At 33.7% G+C, this 21,169-nt stretch overlaps 1 protein-coding gene across 1 annotated transcript in view; it reads left to right on the forward strand.

Moving 5' to 3' along the window:
• Positions 1-12,463: 12,463 nt before the first annotated feature.
• Positions 12,464-21,169, forward strand: part of LOC132561646 (glutamate receptor-like) — a 78,128-nt gene continuing 69,422 nt past the window's right edge. Inside the window, exon 1 of the mRNA XM_060226347.1 lies at positions 12,464-12,476. Coding sequence (XP_060082330.1) covers positions 12,464-12,476 — 13 coding nt within the window. The remainder of the gene's footprint in view (positions 12,477-21,169) is intronic.

Consider the following 21,169-nt stretch of genomic DNA (forward strand, 5'->3'; position numbering starts at 1 on the left):
GCTAAATATTGTAATGACCAAATGTGCAATAACACTGATGGGCAATGTAACTCGACGACTGTTTTAATAACGTTGTTGCGTCATATGTAATATTATGACATCTTTTTTTTTCTTTTTTAGGCAGTAGACTGTATGCACAACTTCCTTTTGTTCCGAAGCAGCCCTGGAAGATGTGTTTGAATTATTAAGATTATGCTCAAAGGTCGATAGTCTCTTTGCCGTTTTATATCACAAGTCTAATGCGACACTTTTTCTCATGAAAATTTGCAAAGGGTATACGAACAAGAGAATCCTAGACATTATTCTTGTTTCTAATTTCTCTTGAGGGAAAGCAAAATCATACGCTTTTGTAATGTCATATAGCAACTCATGTAAGGTCCTTGATTTGTGTTTTCTGCAATAGAATGTGTTTAATAAATCGTTATTCTTCATAGGCCACATGGGTTTAAATTCATTTTATGTACTGTTTTCTCCATGATACAGATTTGAAATCAAAAGTGTTTATACAAAATCACTAACCTTGAGTGCACGTATCATTTACCATTATCTCTGTTTCGATTTAAACAAATATATGCTGTCAGAATAACTGTCGTGTGTTTCATTCATTTCATGAATTTAGGCCGGGAAGTCGAAATCAAAATTGCCAAATACTGGAGAAAGAGCTTATGTGAAAATAACCATAGAGTACCTCTCTTCATATATATCTGTTTCCGCGAGCATTTATGTTTTGCAGTTTTCTTCAAAGTCATAACATTCTCTGTTGTTTCCAACGCTATCATCACTATCTTTGCTGTTCAAAAATGATGGTTTTAAATGGAATTGGAAAGACCATATCACAAATCATAAGAGTGGTATCTTCAGCACACATTTTACAATAATATGTATACATTGGTTTTAGTATATTTGATTTCAAATCATACACGATGTATATTTTCATTGGTTATTCTGATTTGAAATGGCTTCCTGCACGATTTTGATTGTATAGAAACACTAAACTTACATTAGATACTCTCATATTGTATTTGTAACAATATATCGAAAACCAAAAAATGCATAATACTGTTTTCTTTTAAACAATAACAAACTCTTCAATAATGTAAACAGCTTAAGTGTTTGTAAATATTGTAATATATATTATAACACTTAAGCATGAAACTGTTTGGTGTAATCTTAATTTGGAAAGCGCTTGTTAACACAGTGCCTTTATGTCGTGTTACTCTAACAACATCTAGATATCAATGTCGCACTCGTGCAAACAAATACTGCTCGCTGTTTATCCTACAGATCAATCTGTAAGGATATCGGTGGCAGCCAGCCCCATTACCGCGTTTGAAGCTGCTGTGTGTAAATAATTTCATTTTAGAGGAGAGAGAAAATCAATAATGTCCGCTCGTTATTTTCTTTTGGTAAATTGCAACTTTCTTCCCTAGACCTGCTGTTTTAATTCAATGATTGCAATGTAGTATCATATGTGTTTTGGTGATAAACGGTGATTATGGCTTCCACAGAATGAATGGAAATGTATCCTCTACCGTATCATCAACAAGAGAATTATTGTAGAGTCGTATCAGTAAAGCACATGTTAGACCTGAAATAAACCTGAAAATGTATATTTCTGTTTGGGGGTGTTTTTATAAATGTTAGGAATATTGACACATTCTTGTCATCTGGTATAGTAATAACTACGCATTATGACCTCTGGGTAAGTAAGGTAGTGTAGAAGTTGATATTTTTAAAACAGTAACATATCAAATTTCGTAATAAAATTGCGTATCAAAATTTTGACATGTCTACATATCATGAAGACGTTAGGAAAATGACATACGATGGACAGGTATGCAATCTTTCCCATGTTTTACTCTTGTGATCTGTCCGCAAACATGCATACTCTATAATCATTGCCAGCACTGAATGCTCTCTCACCCTCTACGATAAATCGAACGTTTTAGATGAAAAGCAAAAATGATATTCACAACATTATAACCTTCGGGTAACATTAAAATCTCAAATACACATTAAAACTGAATTTTGTATATCAAGACTTCAAAGCAAAGTGGGTTTTTTTTAATGCATATTTTCACTTGTGAATCCGCAGATTAGAGCATTATACGAACTGTAGTGTCTCATATTAAGCATATCTTACACTCAAAAGTATTTTTGTTGACAGTATACACTAAAGAACATTACACTTCCATCTGTTAAAATTGGTTATAATTATTTATGTCATATGCATACTTTCAATTATCCATATAATGTATTGTGTACTTGACATAACAATATATTGATTCACAAAATAAATTGCATTAGTTATATCTTGCATGCTACCCTATCGACTAAATTTCATTTCCAGTGGATGTGTAAAAGCAGTCGGCTGTGAGTAATTATAAGATAATATAAGGACCTCAAACGAATCCCCGGTGAAATTAAGCTACAGCATCTGTGAATGATGGCCACAGCGAGGTATACTCATTCAGTGTTTCACCAATACTGACATTCATACAAAGTGATAGACTTTCCAGGTTTGTTGTCTCGCCTTCTAGATAAGCCTGCTGTGGCCTTTGTACTTCTAGAAATGGACAGCAGTGCTGACCGTGATGGGTAATTCCAAATTGAAACTAGACTTTTGACGATGAAGAATTGTATTACCACGTATATAAAGTTCCTGTTTGATAAGATGTATGTTTGGCAAGACTAGAACGTGAAAGAAAGCCCCTATAAACGTACGTGTTCATGAGGAAGGTGATTTGTAATTGCATTTTGTTTTCCAATCAACTGTAATGAGTCCTTTTACAATTTGTAGAAAACAAGTTAATGTTTTGGAATATAGATAGAGACTATCCTGTACGCTAAGGAAATGGAGTAGAAGGGAGGGAAATGATTTGAGTTATTGACTTCGTGATGCTGGTGCTGCTGGTTTAATCCAGGAAATTGGTCACGATAGGATCATTCGGCTTAATTTCGTCTCTGTCATAAACATCATTGAAGTGTAAACATGGTTTCGCTGTATTCTGTTTGAAGGACTCAGAGTTTTGATTCATTCAAGATAGAATACCAGAAAAGACATAAAAGAAAGAAAACACGAAGAAAAGAAAAAGGCTCAAAATAAAATAAAATTCGCTGAAAATACAAAAGGTATATTTTCTTTCAATTATAGAGAATTTTGTTCATCAAATTGAAAAAGCGATAAAATGACAGTAGGTTAGCAGTCACACCTACAGCTGTTCTTCTCATATATGTATCTTAAACTTACTGTTAATGATTGCATTTACCTACATTACTTAATTTGTTTATGAATATGAAGGTGGAGGTAGGCATTGGTATAGATATACCATCAGTTAAATTTCTTGCATTAAAAATAAGTCCTTTCAGGTCGACTTGAACTAGCAGAAAAAGTAACTTAAATTGTAATTATACAATCTTTTAATCTTTAATTTTACTATGAATTTAGTACATTTCCACCAAGACTTAACACATATCAAGATTAGATAAATGATAGTAAAACCAGTTTCTTTGATCATGTATGCCCTATGGACAGAATCGTCAGATCACCCCTTGTTCATCGATATATCATCGATATTTAATATGCAATTTCATGCATCAGGTGCTACATTTATAGCCGACAACGACGGAAAATTGATACGGTCACCAAGCAGATACTAATAAGTATGCTTTCATTTCTTGCTGGACATGGAACCAATCACAGAACGGAACACCAAGTGATTTCTACAAGTCGACATGACAGAGATTGCGTATGATAAGACATTGTCAGACAAGTTTTATCTTGTTGGGCAACATAGAGCAATGTATCTCCTTCATTTCTAGTAGATTACTGTAATTACTGGTTACAACTAAAGCAATAAACTTTCTAGAAAGAAAGAAAATAAGATATTAAATCGTTGGAATTTGTGTTTCATCTGTCATGATTTGCGTTGACAGCTGGCTGTTTACGTGTGATGCTTTGTTATTGAGGATACGAAAATATTTCCGTAATTACTCGTTAATTGTAATTAATTGTATCATATTTATGTATCGAGATATTTGAAATGAGTTCTACATGACGAAATAAGTAAAATTCCTGGCTATTCATATCTGACCACAATGGTCGAATATTCATGATAGGAAACCATTGTTCATAACTGAAATTGGCACCTCGACCTTTGACTCCTCTCTGATCAATTCTAACAGAGCTGCCAGACAAGCAGTCTTTTGAGAAATCAAAACCATAGAAATAATATTCTTTCCTAATCTATAAATGACATATCAGAATGGAACATGCTGTGTATCCCTGGCAACACAATGGCCCTAGTCGTTATCAAGAGCCGGCGTGAGATGGTGATAAATTGCACTGTACTGCTGTCTTCGTCGTTAGCCGAGAAGAGACAGGGCTCAAATGATACTTTATTCCCCCGCTCAACATCCAACTCGATGCAAAGCCACACGAAAACAATACCGTGTATGCGTTATAAAAAATGTTCACGTATATCTGTAGATGTATTGGATATCGGGAAAATTGAGTGAATGAAAGGCAAACATTATAAATGCGGAAGGATATTAAAAAAATAAGAACATATAATAATTATTTGACGGTAAGAAATTAATCATATATTATTGTGAAAGTCACTAGAAATTAAATGACGATATGCAAACTCTATTAAATACACTTTTCGTCAAACGAAATGATCTTATCTACGGTAATAGGTCGATCACAAGAATGACAATAATCCCGTTTAAAATGATCTGTGATAAGGAAAGGTTTACAAATTATATTAGGGTTTTATTTGTTTGACGACAATTAGTTTGCCTGTTGTTTCCGTTGTTGTATACATTGTTCTAATTTCAGAACATGGCATTACTAACTTGGACATGACAGATGTCATTGATAAAGCAAAAGATGCTTACTCTTCCGGAACATCTGGTTTTATTATCTTTGTACTTGTACTCGAGTATCCATGTAAATATTTCTTTTGTCCATTCTTTTTTATTTATTGAATTTTAGTTCGGAGTATGATTTTGCTGACATAATGGTATTTTCTTGTTGTTTGTGTTTTTTTCTGTCATTGTTTATTTTATTTTGCAGTATGATTTGAGACAAAATCAATAAACACTACTGATACATTTGTTCATACAATTACATCCAACTGATATATCTGGTATGATTTTAGTTTGCTAATAATAATCAACATATACTTCATTTTCTCAGACAGGTTTCAAATTACAGCCAACATGATAGACAATGAATAGTTGCCACAAATGATGCAAAGCAGTAAAGGTATCAGAATTTAATCAAATATATTAATTTTGAAAAGTTATATCGTAAAATATTATATCCCAAGGGTGAGTATATTTCCATTCTCTTTCCAATTAATTTTCCGGTAATTTGCAGCTGTTGGTGACAGTAAACAATATATCTAATTATAGACATAACTTGTTTCAAACTGTTGATGATAAACCTCAAACCATACTATACTGCTCTAACATCCCCTGTGAATTTATAAAAAACTGAAACAGAAATTTTCAATAAAGGTTTTGCATAATGCGGATTCATATTGTGTATGTTTTTCTTTTTTATTTTATCAATATCAGGTGTGTACTAATTCCAATGCATCTCATACAGCGTTAAAAACGTTGTCTGACAAGTAGGTTAACCATTTAGATATTATAACAATATCAGTTTTTTCTAGTAAATATTTTATTCATTTTTTGCATACGGGTTTTGGCGAGTTTAAGGCCCTTATAAAACTTTAGTCATAAAAGACGGTGCCAAGAAACGAGGACTGTTTTAAATGTGGGCAACCTGAAATATCTTAACCTGGACAAGACTGCATGGTATTCACTCATATAGAATTATATAAAGCTGAAAGTCAATTAAACTGCGTTAGATATCAATTTTAAAAGGTTGTAGATCGGTTATACTCCCTCACTAGCATATATGTTTCTGTAAAAGAAATGATGATTTTGAAGTAGAGATCCAATTATGCATAATGTACAGTTTTGCTGAGGTCCAACAGGCACATTCTGAATGGCTTACTATAATGTTGGTTTTTTTTTTTTTTTTTTTCTTTCTCTTTTTTCTATAAAGAATTAACGGTATTCAGCATCTTTATTTCATGTATACATGTTTTAAACTTTCTGAATGATTGTGACAAAGTACACGTAAGTCTATGTCCAAGGAATGTATGACTCGCTTTGATTTTTAGTCTAATCTATTTCTAAATTACCAATGTAACACAATGGAAACAGTAATATTCAAATATAATGTGAAACTGTGTTTGGACATTGTCTTACAACACTTAGAAAAGTTCAAATCTATTTAGTTGTAATATGAAATCATATTCACATATATGCTACCTAGCTCAAAAATGGTGGTTGTAAAATAGCAGACATTCTATTTTGAGTATGAGCGGACTTATTCATCTGAATGTTTTCAATTCCACACGTGTAAGTGAAAAACAACGATGCATACACGTTAGGCCAAAATCGAAATTCTTTTTAGTCAAATTCGGTAAACGATTCGACTATGTTTTGATCAGATGCCACGTGTATCGATTTCTCTGTTACTCCAGTGGTGGTGCTCTGGTACCTAACACGCATTGCCATTGTCTGAAAGATGGGGAAAGCGAGGTCAGAGAAAAGCGAGCTCTGGTCGTTCAGTTCCATTCTTCTGCTGTAGTAAATATGAAAAGGTCTTTTCGTACAATATATATATATCCAAGATTACCAAGATATGCAAGACTATCTAAGCTGACATTCTGCCCTACATTCATCACAACTAAGAGAACCCTACCGAAAATACTAAATCAATGTTAAACGGTCATACTATTTCGTTCATGGTTGACAATTGCATTAGTATGATATCATGCAATTTAAAAGTGTATTTCCCATAAGCAAAATAAATATTTGCTCTTTCAATTAGGGAAAAATCATCTGCCATGTACTTATGATTTAACCATTACATCAACACAACTTTACATTTTTGGAAACAATAATAAATACTTAAAATACTTTAAATACAGTTTTAAAATATGTTGAAAATGCAGCTCCGAATATATATAAAATTCAGATGAAGCCCAGCTTGCACTGTTGGTGTCATGAACGTGTGTGTGAAGTTCTCAACGCGCATGTTACGATTCATATAAATAGTTGTACAATTCTTCACGTTCTTTTAAAGCAACCCAGCATTGAAAGTCATAATTTACTAAATCATTTACAGAATATACATCCCTCTACAGGCATACACTATCATTATGTCGACCATGTCTGATATTACTAGGTAACCTGCCTTATAAATGTAAACACCTTTAACAATACTTTCAAAACAGCTGTAAACAGAGTTAAAATAATAACGTTGGAATGTTTCTATTTCATTCTCAATTTTTTATTGAAAAATGCGTTCCACTTGTGCGTCCTTTGTACAATTTCAAGGGTTGTGCAATAGTTATTGATTACCATTAGCAGTGGATTTTTATTTGGTTATCATTTTACCCCATCATGATGATACAATAGCCGAAGAAAAAACCCTCTACATCGTGATTACTGATCGGAACCACCTTTTTATTATCTCCTAAGCATCGATCGTTTTCTAATTTAATTAAATGAACATGTAAACTAATACCCACGGTAACAAATCATCAACCAATGAATATCAATATTGTCTTTCATCTTCATTCATAATAAAAACGTAAAAAACATTAATCGACAAAAAAAAAAAAGGTTAATACATTTCGAATTGTGTCGTATCACTAAATCACTACAACCTCTCGTGTTATTTATTTTTATGAAAACGAGTTTATGAAATGAAATTAAACAACTAATAGAATAACGGAAATGGGGGATTAATCCTGGAGCCTCCAACAAGGCAAAGATCATTATCTACTTATGGCGTCCATATACAGATCAAATTAATCACAAAAGATTGTTGATGATATCAGAAAAATTCACGGAGGCAAACATCATCTACTTACGGCTAAATTACACAGTCAAAAGCCTCCAAACATGTGCATTGCTTCGTAAAAAGAAACCAGTGAATGTCAACTGTAAAGTCGACACGAAGTGTTTGCATTTCTAATCCCCTATTCAAATCACTTGAATGACATAATGAATTCTGTGTAGGGCACACACACGACGAACTGTTAGCTGTTGTATGTGATGACTTCAGTAACCAATCAAGCGTACCTTTAAGGCATGATGATGTTCAAACAATACCCCATACAGTCTTTATTTGAAATGGGAATTTACTTATTTTATCATTTGGATTTACTGTTAATTCATTATATTTCGTAAATTATGTTTGTTGAAAGCCACAATCATTGTTGATTTGGTATATGATAAATATTGTATTATTTGATTAAATAATGAAATGGTGAGTAATCCATGATAGTGTTGATACCAATCTCGCCTTATCAACACCATTTGATATGATTGCTGTTCTTTTAAAAATGTCCAGATTTTGTTTCGCAATTGATGTTACTGTTAGGTAAACAGTAAGTTGAAGGCTATGCTAAAGAAGAAATTCAAGTTGTATGTTTACCTTTTCATTTAAGTGTCTATACAAACTTTCATATAAAATTTCTTACAACACAATACGAACGTGAGATCTAGTAGTTTCCATTTATGAAAAGGAAATGATTCATCCATTCCTGAGGATGACACGGAAAGTTTTTAAACAATAAATCAATTAAATTTTGTGTATAGTCAGTCAAAATGATCGAACTAAATTCCATTATTTTGATTTGTCATAAATGCAACTAAGATATCTATAACACTTATAAGAAAAGTAGGGGACCCGGAGATGTCGATATTTAAAACTGCAATTATAAAACATATTTTTATATATACCTTAACATTCAAGAAATGTATTTACTGGTATCATATTTGATTTTGGAAATAATTTCTGAGTGTGAACAAAAACAAAACAAAACAAAAACACTCACAAAACAACAGTTGCCAACATAGAAAAAACAAAAAAGAAATAAAGGGAAAAAAGGAAATCAATACGAAGGACGAAAGAAAGGTAGAGTCTTATTGACATTTATATGTACATATATCTTAAAAAAAAAACACCTTTGGACCTACCAATCGACAACTAGTGTCCTATTCCACAACATCTAGTTTTAAAAAATGCATTCAAATATAAACCGATCCCAACAATTGGAACTAGCCCCACAAGTCTTATGTATCAGAATAACTGAATTTTGATATGGCCTTGGCCATGGAAGCTTCCTACAAAATTGTAATGGGAGGGCCACAGGTTATGTTTCAGAAGGAATAGAAAACTTCACCAGAAGACGCCGGATCAGAAAGGGGTTATCGAGCCTTGCTGAAGTGTCAGGTGACCCTAATAAATTTGCATGACAGAATACGACTTGAGAAGAAAACCCAAACAAATATATCGTAATTTTCTACTTGAAATTCAATGCTGAAGATCGTAAAGGGACTTTTCCTCTGCGTTATCAATCAGGGGTTTTACACTATCGATTTAAGATATTGTAATGACGTGATGCCAAAATGAAGAAACACAACATTCTGCAGTAAACAAAAACAAAAAAAAAAAAAAAATGAAATAACAAAACTATCATGATTAATAGTAATAGGAATCTGCACTAGACATTGTGTGAATGTTGGAAAAAAGCTTGGAACCACTGCAAAGCAAACCATTGCATTACGATGACTGACTTAAACACTTTCAGAACAGTTCCAGTGACACGATAGCCGGTATATGAAGGTTGTATATGCAGCAAAAACAAATAATTTCAGTCTTCATTCCTTCCATTATTACAAATGCATTGTATCCTTTGTTCGTATTTGTTTCATTGATTTTCATTTAAACAGTGGCGGTTTTGTTTACAATCCTTATTTTCGTAATGTTATATAAAAGGATTCTAGTGTAATTTGACTATTATGACAAACATTGTATATTTACTTGAACTGAGAGACTACTGAATGACAACTAAAACCAAATCTGCTAATAAAACCAAATACGAAAACAAAACAAATTAAATAAAACAAAATCACAAACAAACTAAAACAAAAACAAAACAAAAACAAAACAAACAAAAAATGAAAACAAAACATGTCCTGTATAACACCGTTTGGTGTCCCATTTAAAATTGTATTAACGCTGAAATAAATTGAAAATTTCTCTGTTTGGTCTTTCGTTGTTTTGTTTTGTAATTGTAAATCGGTGATAAAACACTGATGCTGCTTCTTCTATATCAGCCGCTTACCTCTATCTATTGCTACAATGAAACCAACATGGACACTTCCTCCAAGTTGTGTTATAAACGTGATGATTTCAAATTCCCCGTTGTGAATTTTACAATTTCTGGATAGCAGCAACACTGCATCCCCAATCTATGGGGTTTCGAGAGATACGGGTTAATGAACATAATACTGTCGTCATAATGATCTCATTGAGAAATATGCTATTTCTATGGGTTCAATTGCTGTTTACCATTTTCTCATTTAGAAACTTAACATCTGATCATATTCTCCTTATTCTTTTTCCGTGTAAATAGTTCACACTTATGTGCTTATTTTACCTTGATTTCATTGAATTTGTTTTTTAATTAAGATTTTGTTGACATACCCCTATGTTCTGTGTCTGTGATAAATAAACAATATTTACCATCAGCTGTAGATTTATCAATCCGTCACTGTTAGACACTTGTTGGAAACTTACACAACATTTGCTAATGAAAAATGGCTACCGAAACTAAACAATGCCTGCACTGTACCTAGAATATTGAATTATCAACAATAAATTTTAATATGATTTGGGTTCGTAGGGTGGCGTAGTGGTACCGCACTCGCATTTTACCTCGACGTCCCGGCTTTGATTCAACAAACGACTGTGAAAAAGCATGGGTGTCACCTGCTCGACCTCGTGGATTTCGCCCAAATAAATCGGTTTCTTTCCACAGTTAGACTTGTCACTTCCGTCCGGGCCACAACGAGTACTTAAGCCTTTAACTTTGTTCGCATTTGTTATATATAATCAATAAAGCCCAAATATTTATATCACAATAAATTGTTATGCATCTTTGATAACAAAATATTTGATATGTGGGGCTCTATTGTACAAACGACATGCAGTATGTTTATATTGTCAAATAATGAAGTATTTATACATTATTTCATTGTCCGCTTGCTGCAATAATAGTTATATACGGTATTATATTGAAAGTGCGCCGTCTTATGACATAAAACATCATTACTTTAACCCTTTGCGATGTATACATATGTAACGATAAGACATTTCGCGAGGAAGCCACAATATGATGGTACCTAAATGAAATAAATGTCCTAGTGCATTAAAAATATCCCATCAAATACTCTCATTTGAGAACATTTCCTCTGGTTTTATCACACAGAACAAGTGCCTTTCATAATACACTTTTAGGTCATCAACGATCAACTAATCGATAGTTGCAAAGCCTAGTATTAATGATTAGTATCAAATCACAAACGTAACACGAGTACGCGTTCTTGTCGATAACACTACAGGTTTCCTGTCAAATTTAGCAGAACAAAGCACATCATTAATATTTAACATCTCCTTAGCAATACATCACGGGAAATAATAAAATGCAATCATACATCCACACGTGTCTGATTGGAAATTAGATTACACAATGTGTGATTTTTGTACGTAGTAGTGTGTGTTTACATATTGAAACAGACATATATCAATTAACGTAATAATGTAATATATAGTGGAGAAACGGTTAGAAACATATCTATAAATACTATCAAAAATGAAAAAAAAATCGTTTTCATATTTTTCTATAATATCTATATATTCATTGATTTTCAATAGATCACAATCATATTAATTTCAGGTTTTATTTGTGAGTCTCATACAATGTGGTATTTACATTACAGCTTTAAGAAACAAAATGCCATTTCTCTGAGGTCAAATTTCAACTTAATTCTTCTCAGAAACTGTATGATTTCGCATCCATTACAAATTACAATTAGCGAGAAGTGAAACAAATCATATTATCATATCATAAACAATTACAAAGATATGTCAGTTACAAAATTAAAACTGACAACACGCCAGGCTTTACCATGGTAATATTTCATATTATATTATATTGATGGATGGAAGTGTTTGATGTATGATATAAAAAAGACAAACAAAAAAACCCCACATATAGCATCAATTTCTGTGCAAGGAAAATGCCATTTTTTTCCCAATCTGAAAATATTTGATATCTAGAGTAGCAAAGAAACATGGTGTATACATTTGGTGACAAAGAGGTTTAAGAATAGCTGGAAATAGCACAACACTAATTAGCATCTCTAGATAAAACACTTCTCATTTTATCTGTTATCGGCTATGAATACACCGCATGTCAATTTATAGGATATTCACACAATATACATACTCGGATTCTTAAAACAAATACATGTTATTCAATTGTAGAAATGTAAAGCACTTACAACTATTTCTACTGAAAGCATGGCGATGGATGGTAATACGTTTATCGTTATGCTGTAATGGTGGATGATAATGTATATGTCCTATCATTACTCACCTATCTGTACAGTGTTGTCGTCCGAAGCAAGACACAACATCAAAAGCGTAAATTGTAAGTACAATAGTGTCGCTAATGCCATTTTTCTTGGTTCCTGATCTCTCGAGAATAGGTGTCTGTCTTGAACATACTTTGAGAATTACTTTCACTACTGCCTGGTGAATACTAAGGCGTCCACAACACATTCACTTTAGCGCATGCCTGCCTAGGGTCGGCTCAACTCATCTTCTCTCCGTTTCCCATATACACCAGACCGTCGCCCGCAAATAAGTCTGTGCTATTGCAAATATGAGTCAATGCTAGAGCGACATTGTACGTTAGAGATAATTGCACAATGTTTTCTTTCACTGTCCGGATGCAGATCGCGTTCGCTAAATTAACCAATATTTCGGCACATTACATCTTAAACAATTAGCAGGGTTCGCGATGCAAATCTATCTCTCCAGAAGCCTTGCGACAGTGGCTTGGAAAGCAGGCTGTCAGATCAATGGAGCGTCTCCCTACATTTCTATGCAGAAGCTTCGAGGAGAGATTCGGCATATTCGCCCTCTGAACACGTCCATTAAATATCATAAAGCTGCTTCCCAGACTCTGTACACAGATAGGAGATCTCTGTAGCACCGTTGTAGCTCCCTATTAATTTACTTTCCGTCTCAATGCACCCGAAGGATTCATGTGCAAATTTACCACATTTGTTTAAAAGCGTTTTATGTGAATGTCAAGCAGACACTGCTTCAGCGTGAAATATAATCATATGGATAAATAAGTCTCAGTTTTTTCAAATAAATATAAATCAAAAAGATAAAAACACGGGTATTTATATGTTAGTTAATCTGAATGTTTTAAATACAAACAAAAACATTGCTGGCAGGAATCCTATAGATATGTTGATTTAAAAAAAAATCAGTTGCACGAATAGTTGATAAATCTCAGTTTTTTGTTTGAAAAAAAAACCAAAACAAAATTAAAAAAAACCTATGCATTTTACTAATCCAATTTGGACATATAAAGATAATTATGAAATAAGCTGAGTATTGTTACATATGTTTATTTTGTGTGTAGTTATTAATACAGTATCAATTACAATATGATACTATTTTATAAAATACGTCATACAATTGATAAGAAGGATACATGTTAACTTATTTTCACATTTGTGATGATTAAATTCGCAATTTGATTTTAAAATCTTTTAAAAGACCTATATATTAAGGTATCAGACATATTTTTAATGTTAGGACCCTACACCTCAGTCTGTTTGTAAACGCGCGTCACTGTGCCATGGGTTTGATTATTTAGCTTTATAAGCATGAGGAGGGATTAAGTTATAATTTACATTAAACATGTGTCGTCCCGCCCGCCCGCCTCTCTCAGTAAGTATAGCGTGAAACGCGTATGCCCGTCCATATTGACAGTATAATTAGCGGTTTATACCGACACCTTTCGCTCCGGCACGGAGACTGGGCATCTCCATTGACATCCATTTGACTCCATTTTCTCTCACAGAGAATCCTGCGGCATCTCAACCTTTTCTGCGCCTGCGCGAACCGTCTCTTCCTAGAAATCTCTCGATTGTCTGTTGAAGCGAACGTTAAACAACTAACTGTTAGCAGCGTATAGCTTGATCGCTTACTATGGCGATATCCTATGTCGGACATGTTTTAGTTATATCACAGACAAGATGAGGAGTTGTATTGTAATATATATATTTTACCTGTTTTCTGGCACTTTCCTTTTGAAGTCAGCCAGCGGGCTCCGGACTTTCAACATAAGTAAGTACCTATCTTTGTCTGCATGTTAATACATAGTAATATGTGTGTGGGTAACACAACATAATTATTTATATTCTATATTTAGCTTTAATGATACAAATTTTTGCTCTATATTAGAAAGGCAAATAAAGCATATTGTATCGTTACTTGAGAACACATTGAGATTAAATATCAGCAATATACTCATTTGTTGTAAGAGTAATTTCGGGATATCTTTTCGAGTGTAGTATCTTGATCAGATCATCGTTGATAATTGTGTGCTATGTCGAGACAGTAGTCGAAATATCTACAGATTTCTTGTACAAATACACACAACCCTATTGCGCATTCTGGGGGCATTTTTATCGATTAAGAGCATTACAAGGCATGGAAGATATTAGACGGGTAATTGGTAACGTGTCGGGGAAGATCTTTATATCAAACCAATTCTCTTGGATCGATCGATTCGGTCCCCCCTTGGGAGGATACTGACGCTCGTCGGGGAGGGGGATATCAACAAAATCATTATCATTGAATAAAAGGGACAGAGCAATGAATTACATTTGTCCCCGGTAAAAATCGAACGAATTCAATCGGCAACGGTCCAAGTATGTTATAAAGTAATTTTTGGTACAATATCATTTGAGTTTTCAGGCGACAGCGTGGTGCTACCAAGCTCAGGGTTAGTAGGCATGCATTATTGACAGCTGTGGTGAGACACTTCGGTCATCGATCTTAATTTAGACATCACTATTGAATTCAGGAAAGACGAAGAAACCAAAATTCTAGAAATCCTTTATTCTGGTTCATATTACCTCACTAAAATAACGACATTTACGAATAGTTCCGCTTGGTGTCAACTGGTTTAACATGACTATTGGTAGAAGTGATAAAATAAAGACACAATGAAAAAAAGTTGTCACTCGTGAGGAAAAACGAAAACATAAAATTCTGATTTCTGAGTATTTGTTGCCAATACCTATTTGCCTCTTGAGACTTCCTCACACAGCTGTGTGGCCGATCGTACGTCAGAGATGTGTGAAGTGTATTCCACGGTGTGGTTTACTATCTGTTCTTCTGATCATAAAATAGGGATGGGAAACACACTGTTCGCCTTCAGGGACAGAATATAAGGGCATGGCTTGAATAGCAATGTTTGTTTGTACACATGTTGCGTAAGACACTAAATAAATACCCCTTTTATACACGATGCCAACACTTTCATGGTATAAACGGTTTCCTGTTGATATTTAATTTCCTAAAGTTGATACGTTATAACAAAATTATGCATTTTTAATTGTGTGCATTATATTTAATGTCGCTTAATATGTTATTCTTATTATAATATCCGACATTTAACTCAAATAGTGAGAAGTTTTTCTTTTTGTTCTGCTTTCATACATCTAATCTTTTATTTTTTTATTTTGAAAATTGAAAATTTATAGACAATGGCATATGTCTGAGGGTTGACTTGTTTGTAGCACTGTTTTAATGTTCATAATAGAAACAGAAAAATCGACATGAAAAAAATCGAAAAAAAAAAAACAACATAAAACACACACAAAAAACAAAACGTAATAGTCGTGTGCTTAAGTAACAAACCGTGTCTATAAGTAATTCGAGGGCTCATGGAAGTGTCTGTTGTACCATTGAAATGGCATGTACCCAGAGACTGTAGCATGATATCAAATCCGCTCATATTGTGAATGTCATAAGTATAAGCTTTGTTTCAAACGGGAAAAAAACGAAGCAACACTTGTTACTCTCCGTTTCTGAACATTAAATAGACTTGCTTATCTGTCGTCGTTAGAATGGGAGCGGATCTGATTTCATGTGAACCTGTTTAGATTCTTAAGGGCAATGACTGTCAATTCTAAGGGCTTTCTGTTAGACCCCATAAGGGAAGATCCATCTATATTCTTCACCTGAAGAAACTTAGCATTCTTAATGTTAATTGAAAGTAAATACTAGGTATCGTGCTTGGAAATTTCGAAAGTACTTTAAAGTTGAATTGATATGAAGATGTCTTCATTTCATAATAAGTCATGATCGCTTTCATACTGGACTCAACATTTGTTTATGACATGTTTATGCTTGGAAAGAAATACAAGCTAACTAATGATTTGAACCGGATACTTATTCTTCAAGTGTCTCTTTTACATAATCATGGATATAGATGTACAATGACGATAGGGATTCTGAAATATATAGCAATGGGGTTTTTGAAATTTTTTTTTCTCTTTTTTTTTTTTTTTTTTTAATTTTCAAAAATATGCTTTCATTAAATTTACATTTTTTTACATTTAGAGTTCAGGTGTAAAAAACCAATCATCACAGTGGACTGTACAGAGAGTACAGGATTTGCTGTATTTTATTAATCGTTTCTATCCATAGATACTATTTGTACACACCTTGTGTACTTGTCAAACCTCCGACCTTTACAGCTTTATTGGCTACTTTATGATTAAGATCCGTTGGTAGCGGACAGCACGACCGCTACATATAGTTTTACAATGTAAATTTTGTATCGTCTAACCTTACAGAAAGCAGCATGTAAATAACCAATGGCTGTGTAATCAGGTCAGCTATTGCGAGTCATACGTCGTATCCATTAGATAAGTACAATATATTGTCTAACCCAGTACACACATCCAACAGCTATATACTCAGACGGTGTAATAATATCACAGCTTTAGAATTAAACGTATACATACATGCATAAAATGCATAAACGTAAGTGATGTTCTGTAGAATCTTCTAACGTAAAAACCGAATATCAAATTTCAGGGAATCTATGGGTGTCTGCAGTTGTTAATTTTGGCTTTTTGTCATAGTTTTTTTTATCATTTTATGCTACCATATTGTCTGTTGGCTTTTATTCACAAATGAAAAATCTGGGTGTTAAACGATAGAAAGGGTTGTATGTCAAATCGTTGTACATTACTGGGATGGTACATCATCTTTCTTGGTCAAGGGACTGCGTTGTGGTTAAGGGACGTATTTTTAATAACAAAGAGTGGAAGATGCGTTAAGCTGAAAAAGTGCATGTCATTGATTACATAATACAATGTCTAGACAAGAAAACTGTTTATCAGCTAATAGATATTCATGTAGGCGTGTATCTGTGGGAGTTGGTGAGAAAGACTTCAGAAGGAAATATTTCATGTCACCCAGATGTAACACGACAACTGATTGATCATTTAAACATTTGCGAAAGAGAAATTAACAAACATCATCCTCAAAATCCCCATATGTCCATCTAGCCTGAATGACCATTGTCGATGACGTCAACGGACCAAATTGACAAGAGCACGTGAAAATAACATCAGGAACAAAAGCATGTTAACAAAAGGGTTTTTTTCTTCTGATTTTTAAGTCACGAACCCCTGCCAAGGTAATCAAGATTTCTTAGAATTATCATTGGACAGCGTGTTTAAATCTGTATTTGCATAAGAACAAAAACACCCACCCCTCTTTTTTAAAAAAAAAATTCCGCGGTATCCATTCCAGCATAGATTTCAAAGCACAACGGATTGATCCTCGAACTGCACACAGAGATGAGGTTGTATATGGTAAAGGAGGAGAGAGAAGAGTTGCGAAGATGTATGTGGCACGATGTATTTTATGAGCAAGGTTGTAAAACGAAGGTAATCTGAACGTAGAGTGGACTTTACATGTACATGTGACAGGAGCATTAAAGTTGTCGAATTGTACAACGTTACACGATAGGCGTACGACATTCGAACAAGAAAACAGTTTGGTCTTTATTGCAAACAATGGACGCAAGATGAGCGTAACTATCGCGGTAAACATATCTTGAGAGCAGTAATTGGTTCGGCTGTGACATGGCCTAATTTAATGGCATACACAAATGGCATTTTTTGAAAAGAAACATTTTTCGTTTATTTCGGAACATTTCCTTCCGTCTGTGACAACATCATCGCCTTCATCAGAATAATAACCAGCATAAAGCTTATTACATAAAATCGAACAACTGAGAAACATCGCCGACTACGAGCAGTCTAGGACACCCCGTACGTCAGAGCTGATCCGCTTCACGCTTGACATTTGTCTGAGCGTTGTCATCGAACCGTAAGACTTAAACCTCTACTGGTTGTGTTATAAGAATAATTTCATTAAATTTTTTCATAAAACTTTCAGATCGATTTATAAAAGGGGTATATCGGCCTACATGCAATCATTTAAACGCTCCCAGAATAACGCTAAAATGTCGAGAGTGGAGTATACCCCTGTCGTTTAAACAATACTTTGTAAACATTTATTATACATTAAACTCGTATATTTTCGTCGGGCTCAATATTTGTAATATTCCAAAAAATGTTATTTCTATGACACTTGATGTCATGCATAAATACAGCCCAAAAATCAATTCATTTTTACTTATCTGTCTTTCTTTTTTAACTTGTTTTCCATCATCTGGAACAAGCATCATCATATTTACAATCTTAACAAAAAGTTGAACATTTGAAATCTTGGATTAAGTGTAAACACGAAATCAACGCTCTTGATTTCCCGCAAAAATTAAAAGGAAACAAAATGCTTTACTTCTGAGATCTGCAATCTTCTATCCAAAGGCAGTCTCATAATTACAGTCAGAACTAATTTTCAAATTACACTAACTGTAACTTGAATACAAATCTGTTTTCTGATCTTAATGGACAAAAATTTTGCTACGATATAATTTATCGTTTGATGCAAATTGTTTTGTTTTTTGGCTCCACTTTATCTAATTCTTAATGTGTAAGGTGTTATTCACTTGTGTCTCTTCTGTTCAATCATTCATATCACCTTATATGTCACTTATGTATAAATCGAATCCAGAGAGAAAATTCTGCAATGCTATTTTCAAAATAACGGATAACATGTTGATCAATACAATCCATCCTTTTGTGAAGAGGAAAAAGTAGTTAATGTAGAAAATCTGGTTGAACTTTACCTTTTCAATAGTACAATGAACTGTACTGAAAGCAAGTTAGGAAAGAGTGACAAAATTTAAGTAGAAAAAAGGGATGAAGAAGCAAATCAATGGAAAATAAACAGCAAATCACTAAAATGCCAAAAACTCGGCATGGAAGCATAATACTATGCCCGGTCTCATTTTGTACTTATTTCCAGTACAGCATTACAGGTATATTAGCATAATCATATGTCCGGTCTCATTATGTATTAATTTCCGGCATAACATGACCAGGTATGGAAGCATGATACTATGTCCGGTCTCATTATGTATTAATTTCCGGCATAACATGACCAGGTATGGAAGCATGATACTATATCCGGTCTCATTTTGTAGTAATTTTACGGCATAACATGACCGGGTATTGAAGCATAATACTATATCCGGTTTCATTTTGTATTTATTGACAGAATAACAAAACCAAATATGGAAGAATAATACTATGTCCGGTCTCGTGTTGTATTCATTTCCAACATAACATGACCGGGTATGTTAGCATAATACTATGTCCCGTCTCGTGTTGTATAAATTTCCGACATAACATGACGGGGTATGTTAGCATAATACTAAGTCCGGTCTCGTGTTGTATTAATTTCCGACATAACATGACCGGTTATGTTAGCATAATACTATGTTCGGTCTCGTGTTGTATAAATTTCCGACATAACATGACCGGTTATTTTAGCATAATACTATGTCCGGTCTTGTGTTGTATAAATTTCCGACATAACATGACCGGGTATTTTAGCATAATACTATGTCCGGTCTTGTGTTGTATAAATTTCCGACATAACATGACCGGTTATTTTAGCATAATACTATGTCCGGTCTTGTGTTGTATAAATTTCCGACATAACATGACCGGGTATGTTAGCATAATACTATGTCCGGTCTCGTGTTGTATAAATTTCCGACATAACATGACCGGTTATGTTAGCATAATACTATGTCAGGTTTCGTGTTATATTGATTTCCGACATAACATGACCGGTTATGTTAGCATAATACTATGTCCGGTCTCATTTTGTATGTATTTCCGGTATAACCTAGCTACTATTATCATTATATCTTCTCTACATATCACGGAATATTGAAAAGCCCAGAACATTATTGGCTAGTCATAGTACACTGTATATTCGACATGTAATGTACAGTTTTATGGTGTATAGATTTTATATGAACTAATGCTCAGCTGTTAAAACAGACGTGTGGACATAAAGGTGGATTTTATGTCCATGATATTTTCTTAATTAGCGAAGGAAAAAATATATACCACAGAGAATTAAACTGTTTACAGGATGACACGCACAAAATGGTGTAACGTGTTGTTTTGATAAACAGTGATGCACTGACATTAACGAACTGAAAAGCGTGGGTTTGATTGGCATTCTCATATTTTTTTGCATTAGATACGCTACGCTAGATACAATGTTAATATAAAACAAAATGAGATGAAAATGAAAACTAGCTAGCTGTATATAATGACTTATAAAATTCGAATCAAATTTGTGATGCAAAATTGTATTAACTTGCTTTTAAATGCATAGATAATGAATACATTTGTTTGTCTGACCGTTATCACTGTAACGGATGATTATTTGTCATCCTAATCCCTGTCATCGTTACAGAATAGTTGTAAATATAACATGTATTGATCGGAGGAGACATAAAATATTAAATAGTTCTGAGTGTCTGCTGGTACAATACAGCTAATAGTTTCTCGTGTCCGTTCTAATGTAGAGCGTTATCCCAAAGGAACATGTATAAAACGAAAATTTCCGGACCGCCATTCCGGAACGGCCATTATCGTACCTCTTATTGACATACTGGCTTGTCTATACAAAATTACCCGCCTCCCCAGGTCAAATGTTATATGAGTTTGAAGGTCATGAGTGTTTGTG

Source organism: Ylistrum balloti, unplaced genomic scaffold (genome assembly GCF_031769215.1).
Source record: "Ylistrum balloti isolate Yb309-2 unplaced genomic scaffold, AGI_CSIRO_Ybal_v1 Utg371250, whole genome shotgun sequence".
Classification (NCBI taxonomy): Eukaryota; Metazoa; Mollusca; class Bivalvia; order Pectinida; family Pectinidae; genus Ylistrum; species Ylistrum balloti.